This window comes from Bactrocera latifrons, unplaced genomic scaffold (genome assembly GCF_001853355.1).
Source record: "Bactrocera latifrons isolate USDA-ARS-PBARC rearing strain unplaced genomic scaffold, ASM185335v1 scaffold_143, whole genome shotgun sequence".
In the NCBI taxonomy this organism is placed as follows: Eukaryota; Metazoa; Arthropoda; class Insecta; order Diptera; family Tephritidae; genus Bactrocera; species Bactrocera latifrons.
Window position 1 is genome coordinate 531,633 of NW_017534886.1, and position 18,672 is coordinate 550,304.

The window sequence follows — 18,672 nt, forward strand, 5'->3', positions numbered from 1 at the left end:
ACTCTCTTTAGCAACATTGTTGCGAGAGTATAAAAATACTGTTGGCGAAAAATAGTAAGACTTTTTAATCTAAATTTCGCGCGTAAAACCCCTTGGTCGATTATGCAACAAAGAAGTTTCTGGTGAAGAAACGTTCAAAGCGTTGAAAAAGGCCTTCGGTGATAATTGTTTGTCACGAGCAAGTGTTTTTGATTATTACAAATCATTCAAAGAGGGTTTAGAACACGCTGACGACGAACCACATCCAGGACTGTCATCAACATCAACTGATGATCAACACTTCAATAAAATAAAGGAACTTGTGCATGAAAATTGATGATTAATAGAAAGAAATCTTACTGACATCGTTGGAATAACGAAAGGATAAGTGAAGTCCATTTTGAATGATAAGAAAAGTGAAAGCAGGATTGGTTCCAAAATGCTAAAAAAAAGATACTATTTATATGCGTCGTTTGCGCGATGCTATTCATAAAAAGAGGGCGGTATAACACTTAATAATAACTCTTAGTTTTTGCACCACGACAATCTACCGTCGCAGTAAAAATTATGAATGTTAAAATTATAAACAAAGTTTTACTATTTTTTGTAAAAACATTTTACATAGAAATAATTTGTTAAAAGATTCCGATTATTCATTTAAGATGCCTTCTTGTGGTAGAGGTGGACTCTAAACGTTTAGAAAGTAACAGTTCTGTCATTTTACGTAGACGTTTTGTTTATATTATAATAATCATGCTTTTAGTATACTGACGTGTCTCAGATTCCATTATAAATTGATGGAAGCGTCCCCCTTATCCGTTCGAATAAGCTGCCATATTAATTTTAAATGAGAATGTAAAATGTGCATTCTACATCCGCTGTTGGCGAGTTTCGTAATCATATCAGTGATCAGCTCCTTATACTACTACACTACTGCCTTAAAATTGTTACAGGCTTTTCTCTCTCCATTGCTAAGTAACTTCGGGAAAATATGTATCACAATGCATATTTGTTTTATATTAAAAGGCCTACAAAGAAAGGTTCAGCTTATATTTTCGCCTGAAAGCACTGGAAATAATTTCTATAAATATTGAAAGCTTTAGATCAATATTAAGAACTTTTACACATGGTTAATAAATCCGACCTGAAAGCCCTGAAAAAAAAAATTATTTAAATATTGAAAGCTTCAGGTTAATATTAAGAACTTTTACCATTAATATACCATAGTTTTAGAAACACCAACTACCATTTCATATTGTATTTTCCCACTTCTTAATCTTCACGTACCGAACAATGATTTTAGCGATAGGGTATTAGTATCATTTCTGTTATCCCACAGGCAAAAAAAAACAATAATATTTAATATAACCAGCTTGCATTTCAGATAAAAAACACACAATTTTTCCGTTTCGCTAGTCATTCAATACTGGAGCATCAAACAGAAACCGAACCGATGTATTCAAATACAGAAACGATAGCAAGGTTTTAATCAACAATCCTCATATACACTTGAAATCAAACAAATATTATGAAGTGATGGCGAAATGACACCGAATCATGTCAGAGCATCGCATTGCCTAGGAAAAAGCACTATTCTAGTTGGACTGGAAAGAAAATTAGTACTGTTCGCTAATATAGACCATATGGTATATAGTAAGCGAAAATAAGGAAATACAGTCAACTTGCTTGTGCTTACATTCATTTTGTAGCGCTTTTACTCAAATACAAAGAAAAAACAGCTACGCATGCACATATTTGATGTAATAGTCACTATGGGTGTCATTGCCCGCTCATCACGGAACAGCTGTAATGCTTCCACACTTGTTATATTATTTATTTAAACTTTTTTTGGCGAAAGTTTCAAAAACTTGAAACTCAGCTGCTTCTGCAGAGTATGACATTGATTTATGATTGTTTGCAATTTATTTATCATTTTCGCAATTCTTTCGTTGTCATCTCTCTAGAATTGCATTTTATGTATATTTTGTAAAATTTGCAACTACAGCAAATAAGTTTGCATAGTTTGCATATGAAGTTTGTATATACATAGTTCTAGCTACAAATATTCGTTTGTAAATACACGATAAATTCATTTCATTTTGAAAAAATTGAGATTAAATGAATACTGAATTTAATTATGATGTTATTTGTACATATTGTCACCTAAAATTCAAAATAACGTAACAGCACTTTTCACAAGTTTTTAGGCGAAGGAAAAACGATATAACAGAAACCACTCATATTGAAAGAAAATTGGAGTTTTGGTTATAAATAATGTTATGATACAAGTCTATGTATATGTAGATGATGTAGTGAATCGTAAGCAATAAAAAACTATTTTTCGATTTTTCTCATAAAATACGGAAAATATTCAACGCAGCATTTTGAACAGTTCTGCCTAAGAAGCTATGGATCTAAATCCTAATGAATTTTTATGTATTTTTATATTGTGCTGGCCATTTGTTGGCATCGTTCATACCAGACAACTATATATCTATAACATATATGCATCTCCCATACCCCGTAAAACATTTGATGCGATTTGATAGAAAAAAAATCGACCCGTTCTAATAATAAATATATATGGCATTAGATGTAAAAATTCACCCGTGAATCTCTCATCTCTCACATAAAGCATTTCTGACAATAAAATTAATAAAATGTGTACCTCTTCTCTTACTCCCATACTTAGTCTCCTCAACTCGCTCTCTAGTTTAGCTTATTTTTGGCATTTTTTCGCCACAAACTAATTTCCAAAGTTTAAACAAATAGTGTGTTTATTTGTTATTCCATTCACCGTTATCCTGTTTAACTTTCCGTGGCACTGCTCTTGAAACTGTGTTCCGAAAACGGTGATTTTTTTTAGTTACAAGAAGAACCCGGTGAGGAAATCAAAGCGATAAGTACTCTTGAAACAAAAAAATGTTTTTATAAAATGGAAATGTAACTGAGTCAATACTATTGAACTCAACAACTGACACTATCTTTATATGTAGGTAATTCGGGTGTATAAATAACGGATACGTCAATAAGCAATTTGAGCTTAGGATTAGGTACGCCTTCAGACCTTTGAAAAACTGAGGCTGAAGTCATACTTTCGGCGAACTAAAAGATATAGACGAAACTGGCATTGACCGCCTCAACAAATTTGTGAACCGTTCACAGCCTTTGTCGTTTTATAAGAGTATTTTGGATTGATTTGTATAAGAGTTCTTACACCAGCGTTGCTATATTTTTGAGGGTATTTCTGATCAATTCTGATGCGAGTTCCTACAACGGATCGGCGTTTTTAAAATTTTGAGGGTCTTTATGGTAAATTTTTATGCGTTATAAGACGTACAAGTGAGATCCTTATAAAGAACGACTATTTAACATAACCTAAACTATCTTTATGGGTTTCATTAGGTCGATTAAAAGAGTATAACTTGGGTCTACATAACCGGAAAGAACTCGATTTTTAACCGCTCAAGAACTGTCACCCTGCCAGCATTATTCAATATTATTTAGAGAATGTTTTAGTCAACAAAAACAACAATATCATTTACGGTGGAATAGCTAAGGCCCATAATAAGAAGAGCATAGCTAGCATCGGACCATAGTCCAATTGAGCCAGTCTGTTACCGCAACTTAAATATAGAAATTTACAAGGATCACATAGTAGATAGATGTTATATATATATATATATATACTATGTTTGTATGTGTACGTAAGTTTAGCTTGAGAATGTGTAAGCTGCCTTGTTGGCTCAAGAGCGGCCGCCAAAACAAGCGAACGAAATAAACAACCGAAAGTTTCACAAAGTGGCCCACAGACAAGCAGCTAACGATGACCGCAGCGCATGCCAGGTTTAAACTCTTACTCTACATACGTACAATATATGTAAGGTTCTTCTGTATATACAGTAGACACATTATAATATATTATATATTTATGCGCTTGCTTCATACGAGGAAAAATGTAAACCTCTGTGGAATTTACGTTGCTTTTCAACACCAACAACTAATGCGCGCGAATTTATTTGAACACTCAAATGTATACAACACATGTACATACATACATACTATGTAGATATGTAGACAATGTATATGAGTATGTGAATGAAAGCACATAATTTAAAAAGTAATTAGCACAGTCAAATAAAGGCGGGCAAAATGCGAGGCAATAAAAGAAGGGGTAAATTCACGTTCGCTGTGTCGGCAATGAATTGAGTTAATCTCGTGCACCATGGGAGGTGGCAGTTTTGAATGGATACATATTTGCAAAATATACCAGGACGCGAGCGTTAGCTGGTCGCTATGCAGCCGCATCCGGCGCCACAACTGCTCAAACTATAGAAACAGTGATAATATATGCATATGTATGTATGTATGTATGTACATGCTCCTACGCCCGTGACTAGCGCTCACCGTTCACCGAGGTGCAAATATGAATGCATATGAATGTATATGTACATACTTACTATATAGGAATTGGCACTCGTTGGTTGCGATCAACATGTAACAATGTGCGGCGATTTTCGTGTCTCTGCGAAGTTCTTCAGGTTACTGGTTGACCCAGTAGTAGCAGCATTCGCAGCAATGTCCATGAAAAGTGTGCGTAATGTATATGTGTAAGCATATGTGCACGCAGTCAAAACCTGGTGACAGGAACTTTGTAGAATCATAAATAATTAATTGAGTTACGTGAACATTTTTTTACACTGAATATACCCTGTTAAGTTTATTACGAAGTTTGTATAACCCAGAAGAAAAGGTCCGAGACCTTATATAATTTATATGTCAGTGGTCCGCGTGACGAGAAAGTCGATTTCCGTTTGTAGAATTTGAGATATCGATCTCAAGTTTTACTTACCTCCATTTCTCACCAATTTTCGGCGATCAATGGTGTTGAGTAAACAATTAACGTAATATATACCTGGGAGAGATTTTGGAAAGTCAATATGGAGAAGAGAGTGAAAAAGGACAGTGATACCTTATGTACATGTAAGAAATTGCTAATGTCTGCATAAGGGTTATCATCTGGCCTCCGGCATTGGTATTACACAGAGATAGTCAATTTAATCTGGCATTAGGGTTCTTTGGTGGTCTACTAGAGAATCGCTGTTAACAAAATGTCGAACAGAAAACTAATATACAGAACATCTGCACAGATGAATCAGAAATGGCTAACGAATAGGCATCGGCATATATTGCTCGGAGGTAGATCTCAGGCGAGCCTTCAAGCTTTCCGAGTACTGTAGTATCTTCCAAGCGGAAGCCTTTATAGTAAGGAAAGCGGCTGAGTTAGCTAACAATGCAATAAACAGGTCGATGTCAATACAGCTGCATATATACTGGAAAGTCCACAAAAGATTTCCGGAAAACGAAATAGCTGTTAAGATTGATAAAAGTTAAATCCGTATAACTAATGAACCAGCGCATTAAATACGTATGTGACTAATAACGATACAAATTAAAATTTTCTAAAGAGCTCATAAACGGATGAGGGTGAGAGAAACGCTAGAACACCACTTCTGCTTCTGTCGAGCCATATCTGGAACTCTTCTTAGATATCTAGGAGCTTTGAAGCTCAAGAAACTATTGGGTCAGTTTGTATAGCAGCGACTTGCTACAATGGTTCGATCTGAAAAATTTTCTTTAATATTGTAGACTATATCTCGTCAAAAAAAGTTTTCCACGCAAGCTATAGTACTCCGAAGCCGGCGATTCCGACAAATGAACCGATTCTTGGGGAGAGAAGAGCGTGTGCATAGTTTGCGAACAATGACCCAAAAGCTGAAAAACTAGTTCGCGTACATACAAACAGGCAGATGGAGATGTATCAATCAACTCAGCTCATCACGCTGATCATTTATATATTTTATTTATAATTTCCGGGTACTTTTTTGTCACAATATATAGCCTGTTCATGTTATAATAATTTTCTTTGTAAAAACAGAAACTGTCATGCTGTCAAACTTATGTATCTACACTCTTACGCATGGCAATTCCTATGCTACGTTTAAGTATCAAATGCCGTACTGCATGCTTTTAGGCGCGCTGTGTAACGTCTCGTGTGAACTTATCTCCCAACTGAAAGGTTTGTACGCTAGGTGCAGCATTCTAGTCGCCGTCACTTTAATCAAACGTACATACTTTTGTACTTGTGTACATTTCTGAATAGTTATGTATAACTGTCTATATATATCTATCACATATCCTTCCATTTACGCCCTTACATATGTATACGACAAGAATCTTTGTAATGTCCTAGACCAACTTTTACACAGCTGTGCTCCAATTCAGCATTTCCCAGCCGTGTCGTCGTCATTGCTGCCATTCATCGCTGTTGCTTGTGTGTGCTTGCTGTTATTTTTTTTTTTGTTGTTTTTGCACCCGTGACATTTTTATTTGCTGTATAAATAGTGGAAATAAAAGGTTGTCGTTGTGGCGTCACAACATTTGCTTGGCTACTTTCGCTGACATCCTTTTGGCCCTGTTGCCGCCCTTCGTTACGGCAAACATGCAGAGATACAATTGGGTGTGTTCACTCACTCACACACACATACATACACTCATATGTGTCGAGGCCCGCTTGTTAAGGTTATTTGCATGGGTAAATGACACAAGCGCACGCCACCGGCAATTTCGAAGCCAAAGAATAAAGCGTGAAATAGAAATCTGCGTGAACTCAACTGTGTAGTTTTTAACCAAATATTTTGTTCATAGCGTATATGTGCGTAACTGCTTTGTCTGTATGTGTATATCAATTACTGTGTCAGGCCAGCAATTCACTACTTGGTTTGGTTGAATGAAAAAGAAGTCAAGCACGCGGCACTTTGCACTGCAGTGCTATCGACCATTGTGCTTCCGGACACTGGAAATGATGATTTTCACCACTTGCAGCAGCCGTCTCCTCCACTGCTCATTAAAACGGAAGCGCATAGCTCGCCATTTTTCCGCAGCCGCAATTGCTTCAAGCCTCGTAATTTGGTGTACTTGTGCTTAAAATGTGGCAGGATACCATGCCATTTTGGTGGCTTGAAAGTGGGTGATGCAATATTTCTTTCAGCGCATGCAGCATTGTGGTGAATTTAAAATAGAGTTTCTGGCTTAATTTGACTTGACCAATGTTGGTTTCTTTCAATTAAGGATAATTAAATTTAAATTTTGTCAATTAAGGCAATTAAATTTAAATTTTGTATGAAATTATTAGGATGTGCACATTGTAGTGGGTGATCAATTTCGAAGTTACCTACTTTTTAAAGATATAACACAGAAACTTCAAATTTAGTGGAGAATACCTATAATTATTCGAAATAACAAGCTTAGGCATTTAGTTTTCTGCTACGTCTCAAATGGTTCATCTGTTGAGGTAAATTTTTGATGACTTGTTCGAGCATTCCGAAGGATAACTTTCGAGTGACGCACATAATGTTTTGCTCCAAATGCCCCTACAGTAAATTCGACGTATCTTCTTTCTTCCTAGGTCTTCCTTTACTTTACTTTACATTGGTTTGATTCCATAATTGAAGCAAGCTACTTACTTTAAGAAATGGCCGAATATATCGTCGCTTAAAACGCAAAAAATGTATCATCAACAAAATTGAGTTTTCTATTGCTTCTGATTCACCATAATATATAATATTAAAATTAATTTTCAGTCCGTGCCATCATATACATATATGTATATGTATATCAATGTTATAACCAAATTTCAATTGTTATAATTTTTTTTTTTTTTTTGTCAATATGAAGACTCCGTTTAATACCGTCTTTTTTTCTCTTGAAGTCTTCTGAAAAGTGATGTTACGTTGGTTTACATTTTAGGTGACGATATATTAACGATACACATGGTGGGAAATTAAAAAAAATATCTATTTTTCTGTAGTTTATACCTTTAAAAATAGCATACTAAAATTTCAAATCGATATCTCAAATAGTATTTGAGTTACAGCCATTAAAATCTTAGCCGCTTACTTCAATCCGGTCCATCAGTTATTGCGGTGATAATTCGAAGACAAATAATCAGATCATTATGCATTTTTGCCGATTCTGTATATAAATAATTCTATCTTCAATGACTTAATGAAAAATCGGATTTTATCAGGATAAAAACGACCAACATTTTGGGTGATCTTTTTTGATATTTTTTATTCATAGTAGTAGTAGGTAATTTTATACGTTTTTTTTTTCAAAAACTTCAAAATGTATTCTAAAAACATTAGTAGTTTTTTTTTTATTTCCAAAAATCGACATTTCTTTAGGCTGTCACAATAGGTGTGCCCCAGCAATATCTGTAAAACTCTGGAATCGAAAATTTTTCATTGAACATATTTATTTATTTATATTACTTTAAACAAACGCATTTTGAAGTTTATATTTTTTGGTTTTTCTTGGAACATTTGCAATTGTGCGTGGTGCACAGACTACGGAGAATTGTGAAAAATTCTCATTGCTGAACTACGTAAAATTTTTGTGCTTCCTATGTTTGGAATGCACAGAACCAATAAAAAAAGTAGTTGGTAATTCTACGCTTAAAAATTGCTAAAATTTTTGATTCCTCTTTGTGTTTGATTCAGCGTTTCTCGCGCAAATTCATAAAAAAAAAATAGAATAAATACTGACAAATTTCTGTTTAAAATTTCTTTTAAAAGTTTGTGGACGCAAATAAACGCTTTTTATAAAATTTTATTTTAAACATTACAATTTTTAAATACATAGTTCATACATATACATTATTTTTGTATGGTGTGATAATAAATCCCACTTATTCCATATATTCTTTCTAGCTAACTTGATGCTAGTTCCATCTTTATCTATTATTTTTTTACATTTTTTTTTTTACACCGACAGTTGGAGAACTTCGCTCCTATTGTCCAACGATTGCACAACTTTACATCTGTTTGTGACAGCAATTGTGTCGCTTCTGAATTATTTATTTATTTATTTTTTTCCTAGTTACAAGCTTTTCCTTAGTAATCTCTTGATGCTGATTTTGTATTCTTCTTTACAGACTGGCGTAGCACTGACAGCACCGACCACCACGATCGCGTCCAACGGCAATTGTCCGTATCATCCGATAGCAAATTGCTGGACGATGACATTCGAGAGGAGACGCGCGTTATTATGCGCCCGAAAAAGCCGCCCAGACCAAAATCGGAGGTTTTCCTCAACAAACAAGACCCGCACCCACGACGGAAACGGTTTAGTGCATTTGGCGTAAGTATCTACCGCTTTATTAACTACCAGCGAGTATTTTCGTATCTACATAAGTATGCATGTAAAACTTTATTGTGGGCAACGGAAGACCATAATATAAAGGTAGTAGAAGGAAGTGAAACACAAAAGTGAAATATAACGGCATTAATATTTATAAACCGCAGCAGATTAGCGGAGGGAAAAAATAAATCAGAAATCTCTTACAGCTATATTTTTTTCTTTTTGCGCCGCTCATAGTCGAAGAACAACTAATTCGGATGTCCTTTAATGCTGCTTGTCTGTTTTGGACAATTAAAAGCAACATAAACGTTAAATAACCACTTTACTGTCAATCATTGCTAATCACCCCACACCATTTTGAGTACTTTTTTTTATTTACTTCATTCTTTCAAAAAGGAAGGGAACCAGCATTTAAGTTCCCAAGTATTCAAAAATATTGGCTGTATAGCTCCTGGTCCAATGAAACACTGCTTATATGACAGTCGAACTCGACGACGACGTATTATTTTATCGATATTTTCAGAGCGTGGTTATTTGCATGGTATATTTTTAATATCAAAATTTCCTGGATGCCCATATTTGACACGCGTTCAACAAAAACTAATACAAACAACCACAATACTGTCAGAAAATATTTTTTAGTATGAAATCTGTAAAGCCACCTATATATGAGAAATAATTGCTTTATGTTTTACTAGTCCTAAAATATAAAATTGTTGTTAAAATTTATAGATTTTTAAGTGACCTTGTACTTAATAAGGGACCCTTTCCATACAGAAAGAATTTCACATCTAAAACACCCTGTTTTTGCATTTGGCTACATATGCGTCATTCTGTAACAACAGTGCGGTGCTCGCTACACAACACACTATCAACCACCACAAACTGAAATCATCAGTTCTGCGTAGGTATACTACAGAAATTCTTCCAATGTATTTGCTTACGGGTTGAAGCCTTTGAATTCTCAACTGGTTTTAAATTCTTGACACATAAGTCAAACGAAGTTGGATAGTGAATTTGATTTGTTAAGTCAAATTTTTGATCTCTTTGGAATTTATCTTGGTGGGACCCTTACCTCAGTGTATTGAGTGTCCCGATATTGAATACATTTACGGTAGAAAAGTGTTGGAGAGAGTGGCGAAATGGGAGAAAACAAGTTTTCTCATCCTGTGTACCAAACGGTAGAGATATGGAAAATCGAAAAATGAAATGAAAGTGGAAATTTAACATTCTTCGTGAGAAAGTCCGCCATCTAATTTTTTTAAAGATGAATACAGATATGCATTCAAGAAGAAACGAATTTGAAATTAACCGGTACATATGTATCAAACTGTGAAAGTTTATTGCATTTATTTGATGAAATAAAAAAAAGTGACGTGGTTTACAAATTTCGCCCGAAGTAAGAAATTTAATATTAAAGTTATATTTGGAAACGAAAAGTCTACGGGAAATTGCCACAATAGTGACGAAACGATATTCAAGTGTTAATATTTATATATAAAAATCACGTGTCCTCTTGTTTGTCCGCGATGGACCCCTAAACTACTGAACCGATTATAGTAAAATTAAGCACTCTGTGTCCAGTTCGAACCAACTTAGAAGATAGGATATTAAAAACAATTCACAAATAAGGAATATAGTAAAAGCTCTATTAAATGCCCGCCCTATTAAGCAGACATCTCCAAATTTCATTTCAGTATTCAAAATTTTCATTTAGTAGTATATTATATGAATAATAGTATAAAATGTATGCCACAGCAACGCGTGGCCGGATCCCCTAGTAACATTGTAAAATCGTATACAAATAATGGAGGTCAAAATATAAAATACATTTCCGGCACACCTTTAACTAACTTTAATGCTTTGCGAAGAACGCAATCGTCTCGCTGCCAAATCCTCGTTGTTTTAGTCAAGATTACAAATAATATACACGTCGAATTTCAAAAAAATTAAATCCTTAATCTGTAAGAAACGTGCTGCACAAAGCTGGTTATTACGGACGAACTGCGCGACGTAAACCATTCATATCAAAAGCAAATAAGAAAAAAATATTAAAATTTTCTAAAGAATATCTTGATAAACCAGATTTCGTTTTGGGAGAATGCTGCATTCGCTGACGAATCAAAAGTCAAAATTTTTCGGTCGTACGAAGTAATAAAAGTGTAGAGGCGTGCCAATACAGAGAAACAAAATAACTAATACTTGCAGTGAAACATGGTGAGGGAAACATCATGGCTTTGGGGGTGTATGGCTGCATCTGGCGTGGGTAATTTGATGTTTATATCATAAAAAATGGTCAAATATATGTATCTGAATATTCTGAAGCAAAAATTGCATCCAAGGGTGCAAAAAGTGGGTCTCGACAGCAGCCAATTTCTTTTTCAACTAAATAACTACCCAAAACATACGGCGTAAGTATTCTGCCAAAGTCTTCTATATAACTGCAAGCAACTCCAAACATCACCACAATCAGCTGACGTTAATCTTATAGAGCACATACTAGGTTTCATAAAAACAGGATTCGAAAACACAGTATTTCATCCAAGGATACCTTAAAAGTCGCTACAGAAATTGAATGTGCCCAAATTACAAAGTCTGACACTCATGTGCTGATAAAAAGCATGCATCGCCGTTTGCAAGCAACAATTAAAGCCAAAGAAGAGGCCCATAAAATATCAAAATTATATTACTTTTTTGTATAAATCATATTTTACTTTTCTTCGCGTTTTCTTTTGACGCGAAGTCAATGAAGTTTATTTTTTTTTTTGTTTTGTTTATAATATATTGTTGTGTTTATAGAAAAAAGTTACTGATTTGAAGTAATTGCTTTAAAATATGTTCGTTTTTTGAATTACACAAAAAAATATTTATTTACAAATTTTATTGAAGAAATTAGAGATTTATTACACAGAATGCATTTTGCATTATAAACAAAAGTCAAACCGTTCGATTTGCTTTTATATACATGCCTTTATTCAGTATTAACCTATTTTATGTCTTCTACGATTTGGAAAAATAAAATAAGCTCCCACAATTTAAAATTAATATAATAGTTTTTTATATAATAATTATAGGCTTGCTTAACAAAACATTTCAGATATATTCTTATAATACACTCACGAAAATAATAAAATGGAATCTGATAACTCTGTTAAATTCAGAGAATCGCAAATATCTTAACATAACTTTAGGAGTTGTAATTTGTTGACTAACAGAGGGTCACACATATCGTTTATTTCAATATTTGCTTCTACTTACAGGGCGACTCGCCATTTGGAAAATCGGATGCCTACATAAAACTGGAACCGCTCGGTGAGGGCTCATATGCCACAGTATACAAGGGCTTCAGCAAGTAAGTCCTGCACATAAATTGTTTCAAATTATATTATTTATTCAGTAGCTGACACATTTGTACATATACATATATTTTAAAAAATGTGTAAAGTGAATAAATTTCACCCTTCCAACGATTTATGTAAATCAAAGAAGTTAAGCCCTTCGGGTTTGCCGAATCCTATCAAACGACAAGCGATTTATTTGTCGCTAATGCGACCCAAAAGATAGACAAATATTTATTAAAAATAAAAAACGAGATGAATGTTTGTAACGATAAGGCGAAAGGAAAGAAGGCGAGCCATGACTTCTGCAGTCTTTCTTCAACCTTACTGTGCCGGTAGGTCGCTTTTCCGCGCTTGTAAACTATACTTCTTACTTAGGCTGTTGCCCGTTTTTCATGCTTTCGCTTTTGAATATTTGACCCTTCACAGTAGGCTTTACGCAAGCTTCAAAAGGTTGAAGAAGGCAGAGTGGTTACCTATGACTGTGATTGCACCATATACATATGTATGTATGTACAAATGCTTTAATTCCACTCACAACGCGTAAGCCTAAGAAAAAGCGAGTAGGAAGCTGGAATCTTATTTGTATTTTGATTTATTTGTTTGTGCATTGTGTGCCTCAGATGTATGGCGTTGTTAGTATGGTGGGTGGTGTACTTTTCGCTACTTGTCCCTTTTGTGACATTAATGTCACCAACTCACACCGCAATCAATCACAATCAATACAAACAGGCTTGCCTTCTGCAGTTACCCAATCGGAAGTGTTGCGCAAGAAGTAAAAGAGTTTTTTTATCATAAAATTTAAAGACATTTTTAAACTAGTATTTTGTGGGAAAAATATTTTTCCTGGCAATTTTGGACTATTTTCTTGGGTGACCGGGCAACTAAATTATGGTACGTTTCGATCATAGGGATACTTATACCCTGAACGGTGTATATCATTAAGTTGGTTAAGAAGTTAGTAACACTCAGAACTAAACGTCGGATAACCCAAACCATAAATAACAGAAAAGAAGAGCACATGACTAATTTAACTTCAGTGAAGCCAGATCCTTTTCCATCTGATCTCTCTAACGGAGTGGAGGGATTTCTCTTCCCCTGCTTCCACCGACAGGTATTGAATCGAAAACCTTCAAAGCTGGAGTGTTCTCTTCCATCCAGTCGTATATCTTGTACAGCTCATCGTCCCATCGGAACTTGCTGTTGCCAATGCGCAAAGGACCATAAAGCTGCTGCCGATTGCAGAATCGGGTTCGCCATTTCGAGATGTTCCACTTTCACTGCCTGTTGAACGGCTGGAGGCAATAATAACATAAGTACGTTCTGAACATCAACCAACTCCATCTGTATGTACAATGTGTCGCACACGTTGTTTTCTCTCCAAAAAGCTTCTTATTAGACAGAACCGTTTATATCCGACCACTATGTGATATAGCTGTCATATAACATATTATTTTTTATTTGACGGTGTTAAACATTTTTCCCAGCGGATTACTATAGCATATAGAGAAACTGACTGATCAAAATTAAGTACTTTTTGTAAACTTTTTTTTTTATTTGTGAAGGGTATTATGGCTTCGTTGTAACCGGATCTTCTCCAGCTCTGATGATTTCGCTTTCAGCCGAAATGACAAGCCGTTATCAAGTGTTAAGTTGACAACAGCAATAAATATGCCACTTAAACGGCATATATTCTCTAATAACTTCAACTTTATTCATGTGCCCCTTTGCGCGTTGCCATTGTATTTTCCCTTTCATGTTTCTGCCATAAGTAGGCCTGAGAAATGGGCCACTTTATGTCACTGTCAAATCAGGGTGGTCATTTTATTAAGGTGCCATACATCACTGCCATTTATCAAACGCCTACACAAATTTATGTATATTATTTTGTATTTGAAATGTGTAAAGAAGTCGCTTAGTGCGTGTAGGCGTGGTAGCAAAAGATGGCAGTCATACACAAGTTATAAAGGCGACAAACTGTTTGCGTCATTTTAGAATTATTCACCCCGTTAAGCGCTTAAATTAAGAATTATCAATCTATTTTTTGCTGTTATCTGTTTTTGACGTTTAAAAATTGTCAGTTCTGCACGCCCCTTTGCTGTCAAGTAAAATCACCTAAATGGGCTTTACTCAACTTTTCGTTTTAATTTGACTAATTTTTCATTTCGTTCGAGATTTGATTTTGACTTAATTTAATTTCTTTAGTGAACCCAGTCTTACTTACGAAAAATTGCCTTTCAACACATTTAAATTGCTGCAATTATTTGTGGTGAATTTAAATGACCACACCTTAATTGCTTTTGGCGCTGACAATGCGCTGCCAGCCACATCTTTGCTTCCAACTTCCCAAAGTCTGCGCGTGGTTTTGCATTATTTGTCTGCAATCTGATTCTTGTTCGAGATATAGAAAAATAAAAACTTTTTACTTCGCAATTCTAATTTTCATGAGTTTTGCTTTAGTTTTTTTCAACTTTTGTTTTCCTCTCGTTCGCTTGCTTGTTCAACATTTTTTTTTTTTACACTTTTACAAGTTCGTCATTTTCATTTTATTGTTTTCTGGTTTCTCCTTCGTCATTGTGCCGTTTTCCTACGTCCTGCATCATATTGTTACTGGCTATGGTCATCTTTGTTGTTCGAGTTCCTGGATGCGCTGCAACCGTACTTGCTCATGCAGTTTACCTACCTCTGCTCCGTCCATGCCGCAATTACTGCTGCCGAGAATTGACAATTTCTCACAATTGCATGAATTTCATGAATGATTGCATTTGGGTTACTGTTTCCGCTTTTATTCTTTGCGCTCGTTTCGTTTTCCACTTCCGACAACTCATTATGGCGCAATACTTCAGTGTTGTTGTGTGTTTTACTTCATGGCCATAGCCAAAGAGTTTTACATAATTCGCTCCTACAATGATGAACTTTGTAAATTTGCTGGTAAACAAATGAGGAGGCTATTTGTTCACAAGCTCAATAATTCGAAATGAAAATTATTATTTGTGGAGATCAAACTGTGCTTGTTCTTCATGAAATGATATTGAAATTTGTCTATTAATTTTACAATGGTAAAAATGTAGGCTCGTTTAAGGACGATTATAGAGCGTGGTTGTTTTTAGGGCCTACGAGTTTATGAGTAGAACGGTGGAAAGCAAAAATTTAGTAATTTAGTTCTGCGTTGGATTTGGAGACTGGCGTTGTTGTTGTTGTTAATGCTGCTTCCAAGATAGACGAAATTATCTACGACTTCAAAGTTATGATGCGGGAGCCAAGTCGCGAGTGCGCCGACTGTTTGTTCGATGACACTAGATATTCCGTCTTACCCTCGTTCACTAACAAGCCCATTTACTTCGCTTAATTATCCGGTCTTGAGAAAGTAGAACTAACGGCGCTTTTGTTAAAGCCAATGACATCAATATCATCGCCATACGCTAGCAGCTGTATACTGTTATATGTATGTTTATATTTGGCTCTGCTGTTCGCATTATTTTCTCCAAGAGTAGATGGAAGAAGTCGCGCGATAGCGAGTTGCCTTTTCTGAAACCTCGTTTGACATCGAACGGCTCGGATAGATTCTTCCTTTTCCGTCGGGAGCTCTCAATTAATTCGTTTTTCAGACTGCCAGACCAGTATTGTGTCTTTCAGGCAGAAGTGGCAGCCATCAAGGCAACACCAGCTGTGCCACCCTGAAGTGTGTCTTCTACGCATATTTAGTGAGCTATGCATCCACTCTGATAGCAGAGCTGCTATACAGGCCTTGAGCCGGCTGACAATGAGCACAAAAATTGTATATGAACGCCTGACCTCACTAGCAGTAGAATTAATATTCTTCTATATTAAACTTGGCCTTTTGTCCGGCGACAGCGGGATCGTCTGGCACTCCTACCCAAATTCCAGCAGAGTGGGATCAGGGGTTCCGTGCATACAAGGGCTGGATCTATGGTCTTCCAGCGAGTTCTAGCCCAGGGTGGAACACGAAAGATGTACTGAACTGCTAGCTTTTAGCGATGCTCACATATCTGCAATGACAGGCGTCCTAACTGGGAACTGTCCCATTGGCACTCACGCGGTCAGTATAAAGATTTTGGAAGACGCAAAGTGTCAAAGTTGTAATGAAAAACATGAGGTGGATACATCCAGACACATTCTCCTCTAATGCCTAGCTTTCACTAAAACTAAAGTTTAAGCATCTTGGTTGACATATTTTTTATGATCGCTGCAAATGGGCTGGAATTGATAAAAGCCGCAGTGGTCGGTTCTAGGCGTTTTACCGATATGCAACGGTCTTTTTTGATCCGATAAGTGTTTTTAGTAATCCAGGTGAGATCATGCTCTGCCTGTCCATGTGATGCTGCTGAAGTTTTCGCTCGCGGAGAAAATGCAAAAAATTATATTTTGTTTTTGTTCCTGTGTTGAGTTACAGTGCATATTTTTCGGTTTCTACGATAATTTATTTTTCAGACTGTACTATGATTGTTTTTTACCGGCACTGCAACTTAAAAATGACTTGTGCTTGTAACAACGCTGATTCCATCGGTTGAGTAATTTGGCTAAATTAAGCCCAGCCTCAGCGAGTATATGTATAATTTCAGTAACTTAAGTGCCTCTTTCTCTTAAATTCACAAAACAATATAAATAAATAAGCGCATTTATTTTGCCTTACATCATCTTATGAAAATATCCAATTTCAGTTCTCGTCTGCGGCAGATAGTAATCATTAGTTGCACGATTGTCAGCAGCAACACAAAAAAACAACAACAACCAAACSAAAAAAGCAAAAACCGCCGACACATATGCAGCCAATAACACGGTGGGCATATTGATTTTTCATACAACAACAAAATTATGTAGATTTTTCTGCATACACTTGCATACATACCGACATACATACATATGTATGAATGACTATAAAAGTCCACATATTATATATGCAACCTTACGCTCGTTTGTAGTTGGCACGCTGATCACGTTCAGCCGAAGCGTGTGCCACCAATGCAAATACTTGGCGAGATAACAGCCGCCGATATGCATTGCCTTAAGTTTGTGTGTGTTTGTTAGATTGAGAAAATATTATTCTTGTTAACTTTAGTAACAAAAGCTTTGGCATTTTCTAGATACATTTGCTGTTGTTGTTGTCGGCTAGAGATAAGCGCAAGAGGCACTTGTCGTAATCAGTTTTCGTCCTTGAGGCCCTAGCACCTCTCATCGGTAATTTATTTCATTGTAGGCTGCCATGCAACTTCTTTTCTTCATTGCCACGCGCTGCGCTTGTTTGCTCAGCTCTTTGTCGTACACTCATTTACATCCATGTACACATCCACTTCAATATGGACTCAAGTGATTGATGAACAGTGCTGAATGATGGCAATGATGGCGGCGCTGGCGATGGCGCTAGTGTCTTTTAGCAGCAGAGCCACTTCGGTGTCAGCAAGTAAGTGCAGCTTCGTTGCTGTATTGAGAAACTCTCCAAAGGATGAGCTTAAATGCCCACACATCGGAAAAAAGCGATTTGTACTCGAGCAGCTCACGGCCTTGTTCAAAAGTGTCGTTATTCCAGCATTAGCATCAGCTAACTGCAACAGCAGTGGGTGTTGCAAGCGACTTATGCCTGCAGCTTATACCGCTGTTGCCGGCACACTTCAATTTGTTGTTGACACAGTTTCTAACCGGTTTTTTTTTTTTTTGGTATTTATTTTCTGATTTTCATAGTTTACTTGGCTTTAAATCTATTAGCGTCGGTGTCGCTATTCTAGTTTGTCAATGTCAGTGGCCCAGTTGTGCGTTGTTTTCTTGCCTTCTCTATTCCTTTGCTTTCACTTGCTTCATGTTGCAAATTTTAACTTTATTATTTCGCTCACCTTCGGGTGATTGACAGATCATCACCGTCAGTGCATGTTGCTAAAACCCATCCGTTATTTAGTTAGTTACACCTTTTGACTGCTCTGTCAGTATCGGAATTCACATTCTTTCGAAACGAATTTTACGTATGGTGACTCAGTGTATATTGAAAGTATCTGTAGTATAGATATGAGAAGTTTAAAGTTATTTTCGATAAAATAATTAAAAGAAATTTACTAATTTTTAGCTAGTGCCGAGTTTTCCAATAAGGATGATTTGATTTCTAATTGTCGTTTCGTCTAAGGTTAACAAATCACGATCTGTT

General features: G+C 35.9%; 1 protein-coding gene across 3 annotated transcripts in view; it reads left to right on the top strand.

Annotated features, from left to right (window-relative positions):
• LOC108965644 (cyclin-dependent kinase 14) overlaps window positions 1–18,672 on the top strand; it is a 327,367-nt gene that overhangs the window by 282,602 nt on the left and 26,093 nt on the right. For all 3 annotated transcript variants that reach the window (XR_001993122.1, XM_018928188.1, XM_018928189.1), the window contains 2 exons: window positions 8,975–9,180; window positions 12,441–12,532. Coding sequence is in view for 2 of the 3 variants with exons in the window: in XM_018928188.1 (XP_018783733.1) it covers window positions 8,975–9,180; window positions 12,441–12,532 (298 nt within the window). In the remaining variant the exon portion in view is untranslated. The remainder of the gene's footprint in view (window positions 1–8,974; window positions 9,181–12,440; window positions 12,533–18,672) is intronic.